Raw genomic sequence first — 20049 nt, forward strand, 5'->3', positions numbered from 1 at the left:
CGGGAGTGCCCGCACTGCCTCTTGCCCCGCAGGCCGTCTTTGTCAAGGGCAGTAATGGGAAGTGCGGCATTTTCAGCCAGTGTGTCTCTCAGGTGCTGCTGAACACACTTCTCTGGTCACCCACTAGGGACATGGGCCATGTCCTCGGTCCCCACTGTCAAGCAAAGACAACGCAGTCACCGTGCTCCGTGCTCGAAAACCCCAGTGTGCCAGTGTGCCAGTGTGCTGCTCGGCGGTTGCAGCTTTTCTTACTTTCCCTCAGCGCTCAGGGGGTGGGGGGGCCTGAGACTGTGGCTGTCCCCTCCCTGGGACGCCCTGTCAGGCTGCTGGCATCGGAGTCCACACGTTACCAAGGATTCTTCATGTCACGGGGGCTTTTCTGTGCCACCTCTGACACTGTCCCAAGCCTCTTCTCAGTGGCTTGGGCCCAGCTGGTGCCTGTGACAAGCTGGGCACACAGTGAGCACGGCCTCACAGGGCTTCGGACCCCGCCCAACCAGGCTGTTCTCCAGGCGGCCCCGTGGGCGTGTGTGCCTGTGCATGCGTGTACATGTGTGTGCATTCCAGGCCATGTGCCGCTCTTTATGGTCTGAAGCTCCTTAATAGGGTGCAGAGACGCCCACTTTCCCACCACCGTACCCCCTCCCGTGACTGGGCCCCAGCCCCTCAGCCCCTGGGCACGCGCCCTCCGGCTTGTGCCTTTGCCCGGCTGCGAAGTTGGAGATGCTGGAGGTGCCGGAGGGCAGTGTTTTCTGGCCTTGGTGGTGTGCTGCTGGGAGCCCGTTCCCATCAGGGCGCGGAGTGGGAGTCTCTGTCTGGCCCCCGCCCTGCCCCGTCGACACGGGGCTACCAAGGCCCCGCAGGCATGCTGCCGCCGCGTCTGTGAGCTCCTGAGCCAGCAGAGAAGGGCCGGCGTCAAGAACAGCCTCCTGGGCCTGCTCACTTCGCGAGGATGCTCAGCCGTGTCCCCTTCCTGCCCCCAGCCCCACTGCTGCCATGGAGACGAGTACCACACAGAGAGCAGCCGAGGCTCCGACCTCTCGGACATCATGGAGGAGGACGAGGAGGAGCTGCACTCGGAGATGCAGCTGGAGGGCGGCGGCCGGCGGCGGCCCAGCGGCACGTCCCACAGTGCCCTCAAGGTCAGTGGCCGGACGCCAGCTCTGTCCTGTCTGTTGCTGGGGCTGCGGGGCCGGCTGTAGGGGGCCTCCCCCTGCTCCCGAAGCCTGTGGATTTGGATTGGCTTCTTTCTCACCATTGAATCTGCATCCAGGAATCCCCTGTCCTTCTCAGTCTGTCCTCTTTGCTAAAAAGCCTGGGTGCGAGGGTTTGGGAGGGCCCATTTGGCACCCTGCTGGGTGCACCCAGCTCCGCACTGGGAATCAAATGGGAAGAAATCAGACAAGGAGGCCCCCACCGTCCACACCCAGAGAAGCAGCAGCCAGGAGAGGAGGGTCGGCCTGGGTCACAGCTGGGGATTGGGGACCCAAGGGGCCGGCTGTGGGGCTGTGGGAAGAATCAGTGACTGAGCTGGGCCCTGTGGAGGGCAGGAGGGATGGCCTTCCTGGGGGACAGTGGGGTCAGACCCCCCCCCCCCACCAGAGATGGGGCAGCCTCAGCACCCCCCTCTGGTGTGGCTGCTAGTGGAGGATTTGATGGGAGGTCACGTGCATGACACCGTGCCCAGAAAGAGGCTGGCCCCATGTGTCCCCCAGCCTTGTCTGGGGGGCTGTCCCCCTCTCTGCTGGCTGCTCTGGCCTGGGCATTCATTCACTGCATGGGGTGTGTGGGCTGGTCACCCCTGTGTGACCAGGGGGTGCAAGGATGGACGTGACCCCTGCCCTCTAGTTCCTTCCAACCTAGTGGGGGAGACAGACACAGGGCTGGCCAGCGGTAGGATGTCTGTGGGTTTTTTGGGTGGAAAGGCTTTGGAGAGGAGACCCAGGCTGGGGGAGAAGGGCCGGCCGCGGCATTTCTCAGGGACTCGGAGTCATGCGTTTTGAATGGTGGACAGAAGGCAACGCCCAAATCTGTTGCCAGCCTGGTGCCTCCTTGCACAGAAAGACTGAGTGATGGGCTCCCGCAAGGGCCGCGCCGAAGGACACGCCGGGTCCCCTCGCAAACCCTGCACGGTTGCAGCTCCTGCCCCTCCCGCTGGCCCCTTGCCCTGTCCCGCCAGCTCCCCACGTCACCCTGTCCAGCAGGGTTCAGGAGCCTTTCTGGTTGCAGGAAAGCCCCAAGCCCCCTTGTGAGAGTCCAGCCCACTCTCCCCAGGATGCCCCACGCTCATAGCTGGGCCAGATGAAGCATGTGCCGGTATCCCCGCCACCCACGGTGCTGCTCCTCTGGGTGGGGGGAGCTCCCTGAGAGCTGCGGGGCAGGGACGCGAAAAGGGCGTCCCCCCAGGGAGGGGCCCAGAGGGCGAGCAAGGTCTTTAGAACACCCTGTGGCCGCGTGGGTGTGGTACGCCCCGCACCCACAGGCTCAGCCCCAGCCCTTTGGGGCGTCATGGTGGGCAGGCAGCGGGGCTGCCGGCAGTGGCTGGGCGGGTTTAGTCTGTCCCCAGTGCACTTGCAGCTTAGAGATGAGATGTCTTGGGCTGATCTGGATTTCTAGCTGCTTCTAGAAATCCCGGGTCAGGGTTTGGGACTTGGTGCAGGGGGCTCACCGAGCTGCCACCCAGGCTGTGTCCCGGCTGGATCGGTCCGGCTGCCCTGCACGGGGCCCACTGGCCCGGGAAACTCTGGGCAGACCCCGCGCTTCACCACAGCCGTCCTCCCCATCACGCTCCCAGTGCCGATGTTCTCGCCGTCCTGCTAGCAAACAAGGGAGGTTCTCAGTGGGCAGAGTGTGCATCCTTCACTGCCCACGAGCGCTCTGCAGGTCCCGGGGAACCTGCCACTTCCCTGTGCTCATGGACCCTGCAGGCCAGTGTGGGGACAGGCGGGGTGGCAGATCACCATGCTCCCGAATGGTGTGCCCCCTGGACACTGAGAGCTGGTGGGAGGACCCGAGGGGCGTGCCTGGCCTAGAGGGTCAGTCTTCCCAGAGCAGACCCCCCCCACGCTGCGTCCACACAACAGAGACTGAGGCTGGGTGAGCAGAGTGGGTGGGGTTGTGCAGATGCACAGCACCCACCCCCCAGGTGAGCCAGCATGGGGCCAGGCCCTGGGCCCTCGGTAGCCAGGACGTGGCTCTCCACTCGGGGCTCCAAGTCTAGGATGTGGAGGAGGGTCAGGCAGACCCCTGGCCTTTGCAGACACTGACGGGCGAGACTGGGGAGCGGGACGGGTCTCAGGGCAAGGACAGACTCCCAGTGATCAGGTCCTGGTTTCACACTTAGGGAGGAAGGAAGGCCAGCTCAGTGCTAGGAAGAGGATGAGAGAGGACAGGTGTTGTTTGTGACGCAGCTCAGTCACAAACACCCGGCACCTGGTGGTAGCTGCCTGGGGACGGGCGCAGCCAGCGGGCAGCGGGTCAGGTCTCCCCGGCACTCTGGGCACAGCTGGCTCACGGAACCAACCACGTTGGTCCAGGGCAGCATCCTGCCTCCGTGCCGCCCGGCGCTCAGCAGCCCCCACCTGCTTCCCTGGTTCAGCACGTGGTCTGCCCGCCCCCACTGCTCCTGCCCAGCCCGGCTCCACCCTTCCGCCCGCTCCGCTCTCATCTTAGAGCCTGGCCAGAGCATGCCATCCCTGCACCAAGCTGGCAGCATGCCCCACCCCTGCCTCCGAGACTAATGCTGTGTTTTCTTTCCCTCCCTTGGCCCCTCATGCCTGCTCACACACCATCTGTGCACGCGTCCCTTAGGAGTGCCCTATGCATAGGACCTGTGAAGGGGCCTTCCCGGAGCAGCCCGAGGGCCCCCCGCAGGCCCCGCACAGCACCAGGCTGTCCAGTATCCCTGAAGTAGCAGAGGAGGATCCTGAGCACTGCGAGTTCCTGCACAGACAGGGCTTAAGGCGCTCGTCTGGGACCTGGGGGCCTGGGCCCGCCAGGCTCTGCCGGAGGCGCGGCGCCCCGCAGGGCTCCTGGTTTCCTGCAAAACTCAGGGGTCCCACAGCTGGGCCCTACACCGAGGACATCCTTCTCGAAGACAGAGGCTATCGGGTCAGCCGCTCGGCCACCAGGAGTCCAGACAGCGGCCTGGACTGTGGCAGTGAAGAGGAGGACCCTCGGTGGAGCTCCAGAAGTGTGGCTGCTACGGGCAGCCCAGGCCCCGGGCCCTGTCCCTGCAGGAGCCTGAGGCCCCTGCTGGCCCGGCGGCGGACGCTGACCCGGCAGACTAGCATCGAGGAGGACTTTGGGGAGCAGGTGGACCCCAGCGCCCTTGACGGAAGCATTGACACCCGCCCCAGTCCTGAGAGGCCTGCCCCCGGGACATCTGGCTGGGACCAGCCCGCGGGTCTGGACGTCTGGAAGAAAAGCCTAAAAACAGCCCCCAGTGGGGCGACCACCCAACACGCACAGACTCCTCCCCGAGTGGCAGAAGGCCCCGTGGTGTGTGAAGTGAGCCCTCCTCGCCTCCGCTTGCCAGACCAATCCGTCCGCCTCCTCCATCTCACCCCCTCGTCTGGGCGCCCCCCGGGCCTCTCGCTGGCTGCCTTTGGTTTCCATGCCGTTCTGACTTTCTGGTCCATTGCTTCCCAATCTTCTGACCGCGCTGAAGATTTCTTTATTTCGCTTCTGAATAATGATTCCCCCACCCCCAAATCAGCGGTGATTATGGCTGCTTTAGTTAAAGGACAACTAAATCTAAATTTTAATTAAGGGTTAGCTGAACTGCGCTCACCCCAAAGTCTGACAGCACGTAGGTTTCCAGAATGGACGTAGGGACTGATGTCTGACTGTCGGTGCCACGGAAGGCTCTCTTCCTGTGGCTTTGGTGTTGAGTTTTGGCCTCTCTCCTTAACCAGGAAAAAGCTTCGTAGCTCCTATCAGGCCCGACTCTCCCCTGAGCACACACGTGAGGTCTCAGGTGGGCCAGGCCACGCTTGGAGCAGGTGCAGTTTGCCATCTGTCCACGAGGGGGCTCTGACCCACGCCCCCTTGCCTCTCTGCGGACCTTGGCCCCCACGGTGGACACAGCCACAGTTGTTCCCCGCCTGTAACAGGCCCTCCTCTCACTGGTGCCCTGAAGATTTATTTCTCTTTCCTTGGGTCCCAGAGAGCATCCCGACTCACATCACTTACCTGGAGCTGGAGGCTCTGCTCGGACCCTCTTGTACAATCTGATTACCGTTAGTGCCAGGAGCAGACAGCGGTCAAGCGAGCCCTGACGTGACATCTTCAGGTCAGGGCTGGACGCTGCCTTGAGTGTCACACGCCCGGAGGCTTCTCCGTCTGTGAGTTTTCGGGGACCTCATGTGCAGCTCTGCCACCACCTGGCGTTTTCCCACCTCTGTGGCCGTCAGAGGGGCCCGTCGGTCAGGGGTGCACGCGGTCCCAGGGCCACCCGGGCGACGAGCCGTTGCAAGCCCTTTCGTTTGGGGTCGGACACCTGGCCTCTGCAGCGGGAGCGGCGCCACAAAGATGCCCTTCGAGGGACTCTCTCTGCCTGCCCCCCGCTGCGGAAGTCGGGGTGCCGGGCTCAGCAGCTCCGTCTCCCAGGCCCTTCAGCTAACCTTTCAGTTAAAAGCTCAGTTTAGTTGCCTTTACAGCTTCTGCTTCTGAGTTGAGTTGCTTTGGCCGACTCGGTCCTGTGTCCCCAGGGCTGGTGGGCTCATGACTTCGTTGTTTTGTCTCCAGATTCTAGGCAACCCCGCGGCTGCAGGACGGGCCGACCGGCCGGACTCCGTGGGCCGGAGGTTTCCCCATGGCAGCGCCGGCCCCCCGAGGTCCCGGCCAGGGACGGGCCCCTCCATCGGTTAGTGTGCCTGCTTGGCGCCTCTGTCTTTCCTTCGGCCACAGGGCACGTGGCTGCGTAGAGCCTCGGTGCAAACATTTAGGAACGTGAGTGGGAACAGCATTTTCATCTAAACATGGGGACCCCCCCTTAGCTGAGGCAGAAGGGAGGAGAGGCAGCACAAGAGAAATGAAGCCGGTTTGCAAGGGTTCTCACTCAGAGGGTCCCGTCGCGTTTTCAGAAGATGAAAGGGAATCGTGCTCAGAAATGAGGGGACGCAGCTGACGTCTCCACCTGCAGAGACAAAAAGTTGGAAACTGCTGAATGCACGGGGCCACCAGATAGAAAGGTGGCCTTGTTTCCCGTGGGCGTCCCCACCCGGAGAGGAGGTGTGGTCGCGTCTAACTGCCTTGCTCTCCCTGACGGTGGCGTCACCCCTCCCACAAAGCTCCAGCGGTGGGGGGGGGGGGACACGAGCCCCCGAGAGAGCTGACACAGCTGCCACACCCACCCTCACTCTGCTCTGTGGGCCCCGTCGGAGTCGCACTGGGCAGATGACTCTCGGAAACTTGAGGAAGCAGGAGATGTTGCCATTGCCTGGAAATAGGCGACGTGTGTGGGGGCGATGAGACAGGCCAGCTGTTTAAGTTCTTTCCCTCGCAGAAGGTAGATCGCCAAGCTTTAGCAGCTTCCCCGGGCATTCTGGGAAGACCCCCGGTTTAAATAACGTGAAGTGCTCACATTGGAGCACTTGAAACCCCCAGCTTTCCCACAGCTGAGATGTCTTTTATGTTCCCACTAAATGTGTCTGCTGGCGACAGAGCCAGTGGCTTGGCTGTGCCTGCACGGCCTGTCCTGCCACACACTGGTGATATGCTGTCGGTCCGCTGTGTGCTCCAGAGAAGGCAGCAGCGCTCTGGCTGGCCACTGGCCCCGTCTGCCCCCTTCTGGTGACTGGGCTTCCCTCACTGCCTCCTCCCTGGTCAGCAAGCAGCCCTCTTTCTCTCTCCGTCGCCTTTATGGGGCGATGGATTTGCGGGTTCGTCTAGATAGTGGGCTGGAATTATCTAGATGCATGCCACCATGGAGCCTAATGCTGTCCCTGCACTCACGCGGGGGTTTCAGAAAGAATCCCTGTTTGCAAGTGGCCGGGAGGTGGCAGCAGTTACCACACGCGTTGTTTGGAGCCGAGGGAAGGGCGTGGGGGCTGTGTCACACCCTGCGTGGGAAGTCTTGGGCTTCGGGCGCCTGTGGCGGTGCCTCTGGTGCAGCGGTGGGGGCTCAGCCCTCTGGTCCGCACACGCGCAGCGGCTGCTGTGCACAAGGTGGGCGTGCACCTCGCACCCACGCCTGGCCCGGCGGACCAGTTCTGCCTACAAGCCGTGCGGCACGCTTTCAAAGATGACAGAATTACTGCATCAGGGTGACTGGGGCTCTGGCGGGTGACCCAGCTCGGGCCTGTGTGCCTCACGCCCCCAGATGAATACGGCGACCGAGACCGGCTTTCCCCGGACTTCTATGAGGAGTCCGAGACCGACCCCGGGGCCGAGGAGCCCGTGGCCCGCATCTTCGTGGCCCTGTTTGACTACGACCCCCTGAGCATGTCCCCGAACCCTGACGCTGCGGAGGAGGAGCTGCCCTTCAAGGAGGGGCAGATCATCAAGGTGGGGCGCCCTGCCGGGCCTGGGGGCGCTGCGGGCTGGGGCCCTGGGAGGGCGGGTCATCCGGGCGGGGCTGCGACTGAAGGGCTGCCTGGCTGAGGCCGCGGACCGCGCTTGGAGCCCGGACCTATTCCTGAGCCCACCAATCACCGTGCGGTGAGCCGGTGACGTCATTTGGAGCCTGCCAATCACAAGGCCTCGGCTTCCCGTGGCCGCAGGTCTATGGCGACAAGGATGCGGATGGCTTCTACCGCGGTGAGACCTGCGCGCGCGTGGGCCTCATTCCCTGCAACATGGTCTCCGAGATCCACACGGACGACGAGGAGATGATGGAGCAGCTCTTCAGACAAGGCTTCCTCCCGCTCAACACGCCCGTGGAGAAGTTGGGTAAGAGCGGCCCCGCCCCCTTCCCCCCCTCCCAGAGTTGGCGTCAGGGTCCTGCGCCTCCCTGAATGGCGACGCGGGTGACCTGATGGGGGCGCGGAGAGAGCGGCTTTCTCTCCAAAGGCTGAGAAATAGGCACTTGCTTCTTGGTCGTTTTAGATTCAGTGTCTGTGTCCCCCCTCCTACCCCAGTATTTTGAGACCCTAACTCCCAGGGAGAGGTATGAGCGGGTGAGGAGTTCGGGAGGTGATGCGGTCACGAGTAGGGCCCCCAGGGTGGGGTGAGCGCCCTCACCAAAGGGACCTCAGAGAGCTGCCGCCCTCTCCTCGGGTGAGGGCTCCTCTGTGAGCCAGGAAGTGGACTTTCAGCAGACACCCAGTTTTTAAGCAACGTCACATTTATGATCTTCATTTTCTTCACACGCAAGGAGCACCCACTCTTTATAAAGGTGTTTCCTTTTTCTAAATACCTGGAGATGGAAAGATCAGTTCTATGTCATTCATAGTTTAGGTTTCAATATGTGAAAACATTAGGTTAACTTCGAAACCAGACTTCAAAGACAAAATTCAAAGGCTCAAAGAACGTGCATCGTCTTAAGGATGACCACAGATGAAACGAAATGTGCCGCCCCTGGTGGTACCAGTGGGCCCACTGTGTAATGGCTGAGGTTTTCTGCCGACCTGTTGCCCCCCGAAGCCCCGGAGCGGGAGCTCTCTATGTCCTGTGCACCGAGTCCTCCCTTTCTCAGCTGACCTCCTCCCCAGACATCAGCGGGGACGGAGCCATGAGGGGACAGGCTGTTCCCACAGACCGAGAACACCTGGCAGCAGTCTGCTAAAAACCAGCAACTTGAATGACATCGTCCATTAGCTCGAATGTCTGTCCTTTTCTATTCTTCTAAGTGCAGCTGGACATCTGCCCACCCTGAGGGTCCTGGGAGTCCTCACACTTCCAGGGGAGAGACTAGGAGCTGGCTCCACCCACGTCTCTCCGTCTATCCCCCGGCTAGTGTGGTCACAGAGTGACGGGAGTCAACAGTGTGAGGGCTGGAGATGACGCTATAGATTTCTCAAAGGATCTATAAGAAAGCAGTTCGCAGAAGTCCCTAACACGTGAGTTAACCAAGGTCAACGGCTACACTGGCAACGGCATTTCCATGTTCGCAGCGAACATCAGAGATTTACGTTTAAAAAGCCGAACTGTCACAGCAACAGCAGGACGTGCAGCGCTTTGGGCCACGCCCGACGAAGTACGTCAGGGTCAGTGGGCCGGAAACTCCGAAACACTGGTAAAAGGAGTCACAACATTGCTGGATAAAGAGAGGTGCCGTGTTCTTGGCGTCGCCAAGGTATCGAACGTCCCCAGAGTGACCAGGAGGCGGACGAAGCCCTGCTCAGAGTCCGTGCAGGGTGCAGGCAGGGTCAGCCAGCTCAGTGCAGAATTCATCTGGAAAAGCAAGGGAACTAGAATCACCGGAGCGATTTTTTTAAAAGAACAAAATTGGTAGACTCACATAACCTGACTTTCTAAAAAGTAATATTTTTTAAACAATTATTTACTTACTGGCCTGGCTGGTGTGGCTCAGTGGATTGAGCACCAGCCTGAGGTTGTGGTCACTGGTTCAATTCCCAGTCGGGGCACATGCCTGGTTTGCAGGCCAGGTCCCCAGGAGGGGGCGCGGGAGAGGCAACCACACATGGATGTTTCTCTTCCTCTCTTTCTCCCTCCCCTCCCTTCTCTGACATAAATAAAATCTTTAAAAGGTTACTTACTTATTTTTAGAGAGAGGGGAAGGGAAGGAGGAAGAGAGGGAGAGAAACATCCATGTGAGAGAGAAACATTGATTGGTTGTCTCTCGTATATACCTGGACCGGGGACTGAACACACAACCCAGACATGAGCCCTGACTGGGAATCGAACCTGTGAATTCAGTTCGTGGGATGATGCCCGGCCCAGTGGACCACACTGGTCAGGGCTAATCTGATTTTAAGACCTACTATAAAGTCAAACTAATCAGGACAAGGTGGTGTTGGAAAAAGATAGGCGCTTGATCAGTGGGAGAGAATAAAGTCCAGCCCACTCTGCTTGGCCACCAGGTTACGCTGATGCTGTGTAAATCGTTATTATTAAAACTCGCTATATTAACAGTGGCTGGGCTTTTTCTGGACAGACCTTCTGGAAACTAAGACTGTAAAACTTCTAGAAGTAAACATGGGGGAGAGCTTTGTGAGGATCAGGCAACAATTTCTTTATGAGACTAAAATCATGATGCATAAAAGAAAAATAATGTTAGATTTTATCAAAGTGAAGTGCCTCGGAGCTTGGAAAGACGCCCTTAGAAGGATGAAGGGAGGCCGAGGGCTGGCAGGAAGTATCTGCAGGCGACTCAGCTGCAGAGGGGTCTGTACTTCGGTACACGAACGCCTTTCAAAACTCAGCACCAAGGAAAGAAGTTACCCAGGAGCAGCATGGACAGACTTGAAGAGAGTCTGCACCAGAGACGCACGAGCGTGACTCGGCACGTGGACAGGGGCGCAAGCTCGTGGGCGAAACACCCGGTGAGCTGAAGACGGGAGGTGAGGCGGAACGGGCCGGCTCCTGCCACCGCCGCCGCCACGTGCAGCGTCCTCCCACAGCTCAGAGGGACGGAAACTGTCCACGCAACAAGCGCAGGGCTGACGACGGTGGCTCTGCTGGCACATGGGCGTCACAACCCTGGTCGTGCACACGGTGCAACCTGCTCTCCAGTGACAAGAGAACAAAGGACGACAGAGCACATGGCAGTCAGGTCCCAGGCGCAACATCCAAGGGACCGAGACCGTCCCTAAAGCTGCGAGATTCCACTCAGACGACCTCCTGGAAGAGGCTGACATCGGGGGGCCGAAGACCCGCTGTTGGTTCCCCAGGGTGGGAGGGGACGATAAAGGGGCGCACAGGAGTTTGGGGGGGCAGTGTGACCCGACGCGCTGCAGCCAGAAAGCGTGGACGGCGAGGTGTGAGCCACGCTCGGGGGAGAGTGCAGGCGGGCTGACCTCGTCACCTGCAGAGGTTCTCGGTCCCGACGTCCCCCGTGGAGCTGAGCAGTCAGAGCACTGGCGTCACTTCTGGGACATACGTATTTTGTGTCAAGGGCGCGTAATCCCCAAGTCCCGCAAAGGTGGGCCTGCTTATTCTAAATTAGAACGAGACGTAGGACCAGGAAGTCCAGGCGACTGGCCCCAAAGCAGAAGCTGTTGCCAGGGCCGTGAGCCTGAGACCTGGTGCAGGGTGGTCCTCTCGGGTCCCTGCCACGCTGACAAGGACCAGGGGCCCACCGCCTGTGCGGTGGCGTCACGATGGCTCTCTTCCTCCCCTGGGTGTCCGCAGAGAGGACCAGAAGAGGCGGCAGGCAGCACCCCGTGTCCACGCGCAGGATGGTGGCCCTGTATGACTACGACCCGCGGGAAAGCTCGCCCAACATCGACGTGGAGGTGCGGCCTGTCCCCCCCCTTCTCCCCAGCGCACCCGCTGGCGCTGTACTTGGTGTGGCTCCCGCCTGCTCCGGAGCCCTCTGCGGCCCCCAGAGCAGCAAATGGCTGCTGGCCGGGGTGGGGGGGGCAGCCGAGGACAGGCTCAGGCACGGCGGCCTTCATGGGCAGGGCAGCATGTGACCCACACCCAGTGGTGAGGCCCCTTAGCGTCTTCCTGAAGGCGGGCGTGAGGGCCCCGGGGTGGAGGCGCAGGGAGGACGGGCACGTGCTGTGGGCAGGACCGACGTGGCTGGGTGACCTCGGCACACCTGTGAAGCAGAAAGGACCGGCCTTTGGAGAGATTAGGTTTCCCCCCCGGAGCTGCTTCCTCAGAGGACAGGGTGTGTCCGGACCCCATCACCCCGGGCGTCTGGGGTCCGGAGAGCCTGGCCCCAGGGGCTGCTTCAACGAGCTCCGCCAGGCTCCGTGCACAGGCGCCTGAGGCCCTTCGGTGGGGACCTCTCCCCCAGTCACCTGTTTAGAGACTGAAGTGCATCTTTTGGCACCTGCAGCTCATCGATTTTCCTGTCCCCGGCCTGGAGCTGGCCCCTCGTGGTCCCTGAAATAGGTGTTTGATAACGGAGCACAGATTCTCTTGCCTTGGGGGAGGATACTTACATGAAGGTCCCTGGTGCTCGAGTTAACGACGGCATGACGGGTGTTAGGATGGCAGAGGGACGCGGCTGTGACCTGAGTTCTGGCGGAACCAGGATGCCGCCGCGCTTTCCTGCAGGTGCCCGGGTGTCAAGGGGTCGCTCTTTCTAACAGGCCACGCACACAGACGTGCTGGTCAGCTTTGTAGGTTAATACCAGATCATTGCGGGGGAGATCGAGGAATTGCAAGACCTGTGTCAACCACCCCGCAGAGGCTGAGGCCGTTCACTGTGTGCTCTCTCTGCCCAGGCTGAGCTCACCTTCTGCACAGGTGACATCATCTCCGTGTTCGGTGAAATCGATGAAGACGGGTTTTACTACGTGAGTTTCTGAAGCATCGGGACGCACCACGCCATTCACTGGTGTGTCTGGTCTGCAGTGTCCATGCTGTCCTTGGGGTGGAGACTGGCAGTGGACGTGCTGGGTCGCACAGGGCAGTTGACCTTGAGCGGCGGCCGGCTCCCACCAAGGTTGCGCCAGGCCCCGGTGCCTCCCGGTCTCCACCAGCAGCCACCGTTCCAGGGGAGGGAGGCGGCGCTTCCTGGTCTTGCTCTGCGTTTCCCTGATGGTTACTGGTGCTCGATGGCCATCGCAGGCCTTTTGGAGAAGCAGCTATTCAGGCCCTTTGCCCTTTCTAATCGGGTGGTGTTTCTCTTGAGCTGAGGGCATCCTGTGCCTGTGGTGGAGGCGAGCCCCCACTGGGGCCGTTCTGCAGGTTCCCTTCCCTGCCGGGCAACCCAGGGGGGGCCCCTGTCATGCTTCATCTCCCAGACCTTGTGAGCAGAGGACAGGCTGCCGTGGGCCACCCCAGGACTTGGTCCTGGGTGCCTGTGGGGCGGGCGGGTGGGTATCAGGCGTGGGGGAGGACGCAGTTCTCCCACGCCTCCATGCGCAGGTGGAAGGGTCTGGGAGGATGTGCAGCAGCCCGAAGCCGTGGTCTTGGGGGGCTGTGGCCCGTTCCCCAGCTGCAGGGTCTGAATTTCTAATGAGACTGAAGCCGGGCCTGGGGGCAGAGGCTTGTGGTGGGACAGACCTGCCTGCGTGGTCTCGCCACTGCAGTTAACTCCCGACATGGTCTCCACCTCCCGACCCTGAACTGGAGGGGATCTGTCTGGCCAGCGTTCCTGGGACCCCCAGGTCCCAGCATGGAGAACTGTGGGCTGAGACCACCTGAGGCTCCAGACTGGGCTGGTGCCAGGGTCGCCCAGGCCCCACAGGCCAGATCCAGGGAGGTCACGGAGGTCATGGCCACAACCAGGGCAGCTTCGCGTTGCGCCCCTTTTGAACTGGAAGGAGCCCCCACACCGCTGTCCTCTGAGCGTTCCTGCGGCGGGGGCCGGGGGTGGGGGGAGCAGGGTGGAGGGCAGTGGAGGGAGGGGGCTCCAGCCTCCTGTGTTTGCAGGGGGAGCTCAATGGGCAGAAAGGCCTGGTGCCCTCGAACTTCCTGGAAGAAGTGCCTGACGACGTGGAAGTCTATCTCTCAGACGCCCCGTCCCCCCACGCGCAGGACACGCCGGCGCGCTCCAAGGCAAAGCGGGTAAGCAGCCGTCCCCAGCCGGTGTCGTGTCCCTGCCACTGCCACCTGTGCTCTCACGCAGTCTGTCGTCCGCTCCGCATCCCGAGCTGAGAGCGCACGCCCCCAGCGTTCCTTCCGCCCTTCCCGGGGGCGAGCCCGAAAGCACTCACTTCTAGACCTCACATCTCACAGACGGCGACCCTTTCCGTTCTAGCTGGCCTGCCTCCACTCACAGGGGGACCCCTCCCCCGTGACAGACGCACACCCGGTCTGAGGGGGGGCGCGGGCTGCCCGTCCGTAGGCACCAGGCAGCAGGGAGGCAGCCCCGCCGGGGTCCCCGTCCGCCCGGCCAAGGTCAGAGTGCTCCGCGGGCGCGTCTGACGGCCGCCGACATTCACGTGTAGTGCCTCATTTTTGTTTTATTTCATCACTGCGAGTTTTTATATATTATATTTTTATATATATATTTTTATTTCTTTGCTCATCTGCTTGGAAACAGAAGAAGAGTGTTCATTTCACACCTTAATCAGGCCATGTAGCCTTCACGTAAGTCAGCAACTGAAGATACCTATAGAACACCGACCTAAGCTACCTTAACGGACTAGCGCGGTAGACTTAAGGTTCGCTGTGGGGTTGCAAAGAGAAACATGTCTCAGAAAATCATTGGACCTACAGTGTCAGGTGTCTGTTGCCGGGCGTCAGTTGCAGGGCAGCTGGATGTGTGTGGTGAGACGAACCGTCCCTCACGGGCACTTCCTTCCGTCCACACGGAGAGCATTGGAAAGGCTCCCACATTGGGAGCGTATTGCTTACGAGGCCAGTGGCGTGTTTACGTAGCGTTCCAATGTCTACTCGTAACCGAGGCTGCGTATTGCATTGTGAGCCAGGCTTGCAAAAAGCACAGCCTCGCACGAATGTTTGCCACGGGACTGCGGCTTCCGTAAAACACCCAGCGAGATCAGGCTCCCCGCCGGGCCGTGAGCGGGGCAGCCGCCCGCCGCGCTGGCCTGAGGGCCGCACCCGTCTCTGGGGTCCCCAGGCCTCTGTGCAGCGAGGGCCAAGCGTCTCCCCAAAGCACAGAGACCATGGGGAGAGGCTGGGCTGGTGGCCACCAATGCAATACCAAGTTCGGTCTAGGAGACACGCAGCTCCAATGATTGCCTCACATGGAGGACACGGTATCTTCAGGTGACCTTGGGATGCTTGACGAGGTGTTTTCCATTAGAGTTAGACCTTGATTTTAAATCCAAGCAAGCTTGAAGCCCCTTGGCTGGTGCCCTTTTCCTGCTGAATACGGAACCCTGGGTGGTGGGGGGAGGCTTGCTCTGGCGAGGTCAGGCAGCGAGGGGCGGTGGTCCCGCATGTCAGGTGTGAGGCCAGTTGGGGCCTGGCGAGGCCACCAGGCGCCCCGTGGTGAGCTCAGTCGCTCCCCGTTTAAGGTCAAGGTCATGGAGACACTGAAACTCACCATGTAGCTCACAACCGACAAATTCTATCTCTGGTTACATGTGAATAACGACCACATACAGTGAGGGCCTTGAAGCTTTCTTTGATTGTAATTAAGGTTCATTTTAGTTTTTTTTTTTCTTTCAACGGGTGTGCCATCTCCAATATTTCTAACCCAGGAACGCACGTGCTCCCTCCCCTGCACTCCCCAGGGTTTATAGACCCAAGTAGCTTTCAAAGGCAACAGAATTCCCCTTAAGAAAGTTCACTTTTGAGATGACCAGTGGGTACTTGGCCAACCTGACTACCAACTTCACTTAAAACAGCCCCCAGCCCTTGGTCTTAATGTACAAGGGAAGCGAGTCCCTAGCTCTGTCTTGCCAAAGCGCTGGCCACTCTGCCTGCCCTGAGGACACAGACTGAGCCGGCCAGGCCTTGGGCCAGTGACGCTGGGGTGCCCCCTCCCCCGGGGCAGTACCACTGGAAAGAGGAGAGAGCACCCTTCCCCCCCCTGCGCGCGGGCCGGGCGTGGAAGCGGCCGAGGGGCTTGGCGGTGCTGGCGCTGACACTCCACCTGTCACACTGTACCTACCAGGTTCCTCCTGAGGGGTCAGGTACAGCAAGGAGAGCGCCATCCCCCACAGCCCATCTCCATTCGGGGTCACCTGCGTCATCTGTGGGTACTGGTAGTCCCGGGAGAGGCAGGGCAGTGTCCTCGAGAAAGAAAAAGGGGCTGCTTTTCAAAGGCAAGAGACTGCTGAAAAAGCTGGGCGCGGTGAAGTGAGCCACTGCTGCGGACGGCGTCCGAATCCGCGCGCTTTTCCTTAGTTCCAAACGAGGGCTCTCTCGACGCTGCACCTCCCAGGACCCCTCTCCTGACCCAGCGGAGTGCGCTCTGCCCCTCCGCCCACCCACCTCAGGGGCTGCAGGCCTCGGGCTGCGGCCCCCTGGCGGTCACCGCCCCGGGTCTCGCGGGAGGGCCCCCCAGGCGGGCCAGGCCCCGGCAGCCCCCACACCGGGCCCCCAGTCTTTGTGCACTTGCCCCTGAGGGAGCGGCTCCCACCCACCCCCTCTCCCCAGTGCTTCCCCCACGCGCGTGACTGTCACTTGAACTCTGGTCCTGAGGCCCCAGTCGAGCCGCCTTGGTGTTCTGCCTTACTCCTGCACAACGGTTTGTATGTCTAATAAAACTTCGCTGTCCGCTGTCTGTGTGGTGCGTCCAGTGCTCTCCACCCCCACACGCAGGGGCCTCAGACCCGCCCGTCCGGGCAGGGAGCCGCAGGACGCCGGGCTCCCCGGCCGTGTCTGCTCGGCCGCCTCCTTCAGGGCAGAGCAGGTGCCTCCTCGGCAGGGCCACCTCCCCGCGCGCCAGAGAGCCGACACCGCCCCCGCTTCGTGTTACGTGTTGTGGCCTGTGGATTTCCGCAGCTTTCATCATTCTTTAAAATGCCAGACACAGACACCACCAGCAGCAGCGCCCACGGAAAGCCATCCCTCACGCGTGAGCACCGCAGAGCACCCTGCCCGGAGTCTGCCCCCGGGGGTCCCCCCACCCCCCGGCACTTGAACAAACATTTACAGAGTCGCCGGCAGGTGCATTTGATGGTTACTCTTTTGTAATTCTTGTCCACTTGTAAATTGTTTTTACTCTTTATACGCGGACTTTTCAGACTGCCTTTCTTTTGTAATTGACGGAAGGTTTGTAACTGAGGGCCCGCTTGGCCCGTTGTGTCTTCAGAACTGTGTTGTCGGCTGTAATGGGATCTGTGCGGCAGGGCACGAGGAAACGGCCCTGCGTGGTTCAGCGCGGTGTGGCTGTGGCGTGGGCACGGCTCGTGTCCAGCGTTTTCTAGAAATAAAACTGGCGATTTTGTACGACACCGTGTATTCTGTGTTGTTTGAGGCGCTGGGTCACAGCGGCACAGCCGCGCTCGCCAACACGGACGACAGCCAGTCTGCGGCCTTCCCTGAGCTCCCCCCCTTCCAGAAGTAGTTCTGACCCGTGGTTTGGGCCTCATTCGCAAAATGCTGCCACTCGCCTTGGTGACAACCCAGTCGGTGGCGCGGCCAGACCATCAGCATTGAGTCCGCGGTTCCCGTGCACAGGACGCCCTCCTGCGCAGCCAGGAGGCGGGAAGGGAGAGCCCCCGATCTGCGCCTGTGCTGGCCCTCGGCTTGGCCGGCGTCCTAGCAACGGGGACCTCCTAGCGCCGGGGACAGCGAGCACCTGCTTAGCATAGCACACCACCACTTCTCAAAGGCAGACACTTTTCCAAAAAGCCCTCTTGGCTTTAGTGTTCTCCTGATAATGGGGCGTGAGCAGCACCTTACGGTGAGATGAAGTGGGATCCAAGCGCCGTCACTATGAAATGACGTCTGAGTCCGCCACTAAACCGGACGCCCCAGGTCATCCGAGTGTGACCATGTCTCCTCCGGCCGCTGCGGCGCGAAGGGCTGGTGGCCGAGAAACGTGCTGCTCGGTGTCCTGCCTGCAGGGCCGAGAGTCAGACCCGCACGGGCAGAGGAGGGCGCTGTTCCGCAGGGGCCGGGGCCGGGGGTGCCGGTCAGAGGGTCCACGGTGTTCGTCACGCACCGACGAGTTTAGTTACATATGAGTACAGTCTGGTGCTCTAACGTAAAGGAAAAGCTGAAATGCTAAATTAAACGCAACGTTTAAATTTGCTTTGAAACTCCCGTTTAAGAAATACTAGTGTAACTATGTGTGACGTACTTAATGCCACGGCACACTTACAGGTGGTTGAAGTAGTATAATTTATGCGCTACTCGACCACAGGAAAAAGTCAGCTGATGACGATTTCTCCAAAAGAAAACCAGCAGCAAGGGCAGCCGGACCGAGTGTCTCCAAGTCTGAAACACGGGTCTCCCAAGAAAATCCACAGCAACGGCAAGCGGGACTCGGCTGTGGCGAAGGTCACCGGGCATTGAAGGAGCACAAAGCGCCCACTGTGTGCGAGTTCTTCCGGAGACCAGAGGAGAAAGATGCCCAAATGTATGAGGCCAGCATCATCCTGATGCCAAAACTAGTCCAGTGTGCTGTAGGAGAGTTGCAGACCAACAGCGCCGTGAGTGGAATGAAAGATCCCTCACAAAATACTAGCAGATCGAGTCCAGCCCTACACGCAGAGGCTGGGTTATCACACCGAAGAGGGTCGGTGTGGTTTGCAGCACCAGCAGAGCAAAAGGGAGGTGTGCTGTCTGGTCGTCTGTCTGTCCACGCCTGTCCAGGAAGCAGGGAAAGAGAGAGATCGGTCTCCCCTGGTGAAGGTTGCAACCCACACCCTCCTCTGGGGTGAGTGAGGGCTGACCGCGCCCCTTCCGTCGGAAACCAGGGGGGACGTCCACCTGACGACTGGCGTCTGGCCCCCGCATGGAGCTTCTCCGGGACAGCAGGAGAGAGGAGGAGATGAAGGCCACCCGCCCGGGAAAGAGGAGGAGGAACGGTCCCTGTGTGCAGGCGACGTGACTCTGTGCAGATGACATTCTCGGCGAGGTGGCAGAGAGTGTCAGCATGCAAGTCAGCTGTCGCTACAAACCAGCAGGCAAGGGTCAGAAACAGAACGAGATACTCCTATGTGACCGAAAGACACATGTGGTTATGTTAGCATCAAAACCACGGGAGATTCAGGGACAAATTTAATGAAATGTGTGTGAGGCCCCTATAGAAGAGCCCCTAAATCTCCAAGGTGGCAGATACAGGTGTGTGTCATCTGTCAGAACTCACCAGATTGTGTTCACGTACACAGAAATTAAACCTCAGTGAAGTTGACTTAAAAAGCTATGGCCTCTGAGTTGGGGAGGAGGGGGAGGAGTTGGTGTCCAGAGGTGCAGAACTGCCCAGAGAGGAGGTGTCAGGCTGCTTCTCTGCCCGCACAGGCCCCTGGGCCCCAAGGGAGGGGGCAGGTGGCCCAGGAGCAGCCCCCAGGGATCTGGCCCTTCCCGCACAGTGTGGTGTCCGTGGGCCCAGGACCACCTGGCGCCTGCCAGAGCCAGGGCTGCAGCCTGGCTGCCCCTCCCCCAGAGTCCTTTCATGGGTGGAGGGACGGAGACCTGAATTCCGTTGCCCCCTTTGTCACTCACAAAGGACGTCTGACAAAAGCCTGAGCAGGAGCGCGGGCGGCCAGGAGAGGCGTGGCCTCTGTGTCCTCTCATCAGCCCGACTCTCTGGCTGCTGAGCCACACCCACCCAAGGCCGGCCCACGTGGCTGTGGCTGCCGGGACCGGTCCTCCGGCCTTGCTGCACAGCTGACTTCCGGTCCGTGCGGGGCGAACGCAGGTGTTCCGACTCCATCGGAACCCACGGCCCAGGATGAACAGGAATGCGGTCCGTGCCCCTTCTGGCTCCACTGATCTGAGTGGCTCTGTGTCCCTCGAATGAGGTCTCTAGCGTGTGGGGAGGGGGAGCCTGCTTACTGCCACTTTTCCCGAATTTTTCAGTTTGGGAGACAGGCCAGCCTTTTAACTCGAAGGGGTAGTTTAAAAACCCCTAAGAATAAGACTTCAAGGACTGAGGTTATTGATTGTCCATAAAGACCCATAAATAAAAACTAATGCCTAAGTCGGCCTTTTACAGTTGCATGATCGGACTTCCTTGTTTTCCTTAATACTGTGACAACTTTTATCATTGATTTCCTTTCCCTGCTTGGTGTTCTTCTGGAACTTCACAGTCCTGTTTTCTTCTGGTGTTTAGAAATCACACAGGTTACAAAACCTGGACTAATAGCCAAAGACAGTGTCAGCAACGGTTATTAGCTCAAAGAACTAAAAACAATAACAAAACCTTAGAATGGTTTTATTCACAATGTTAACAAGGCTAAACCAGAAAGGTGTTTATTGTGCAGGACAAGTAAACTTAGAGCAGGACAAGCAGCTTCATGGAACCACATGAAATCACTGTCCCTGTGGCCTGCACAGTCAGTGCTGCCACAGTCGGTGCTGCACACATGCCACCGATGGGCAGTGTGTGACGGGGTCATGACTTACAGGGCTGTCTGAAGAAAGTCCAGCCACCGCTAA

At 60.2% G+C, this 20049-nt stretch overlaps 1 protein-coding gene across 3 annotated transcripts in view; it reads left to right on the forward strand.

Moving 5' to 3' along the window:
• The window catches only part of RIMBP2 (RIMS binding protein 2), a 96712-nt gene extending 80153 nt beyond the window's left edge, over positions 1-16559 (forward strand). The window contains exons 14-22 of one of the 3 annotated variants that reach the window (XM_053669923.1): positions 984-1142; positions 3811-4500; positions 5749-5866; positions 7325-7509; positions 7725-7893; positions 11257-11360; positions 12303-12374; positions 13456-13590; positions 15611-16559. In XM_053669923.1, coding sequence (XP_053525898.1) covers positions 984-1142; positions 3811-4500; positions 5749-5866; positions 7325-7509; positions 7725-7893; positions 11257-11360; positions 12303-12374; positions 13456-13590; positions 15611-15799 — 1821 coding nt within the window. In that variant the 3' untranslated portion in view covers positions 15800-16559. Of the gene's footprint in view, positions 1-983; positions 1143-3810; positions 4501-5748; positions 5867-7324; positions 7510-7724; positions 7894-11256; positions 11361-12302; positions 12375-13455; positions 13591-14068 lie in introns of all 3 variants that reach the window. The other 2 variants (XM_037161059.2, XM_037161057.2) reach the window with 2 other exon arrangements.
• The last annotated feature ends 3490 nt before the right edge of the window (positions 16560-20049 follow it).

Source organism: Artibeus jamaicensis, unplaced genomic scaffold (assembly GCF_021234435.1).
Source record: "Artibeus jamaicensis isolate MK-2021 breed Jamaican fruit bat unplaced genomic scaffold, CSHL_Jam_final contig_525, whole genome shotgun sequence".
In the NCBI taxonomy this organism is placed as follows: domain Eukaryota; kingdom Metazoa; phylum Chordata; class Mammalia; order Chiroptera; family Phyllostomidae; genus Artibeus; species Artibeus jamaicensis.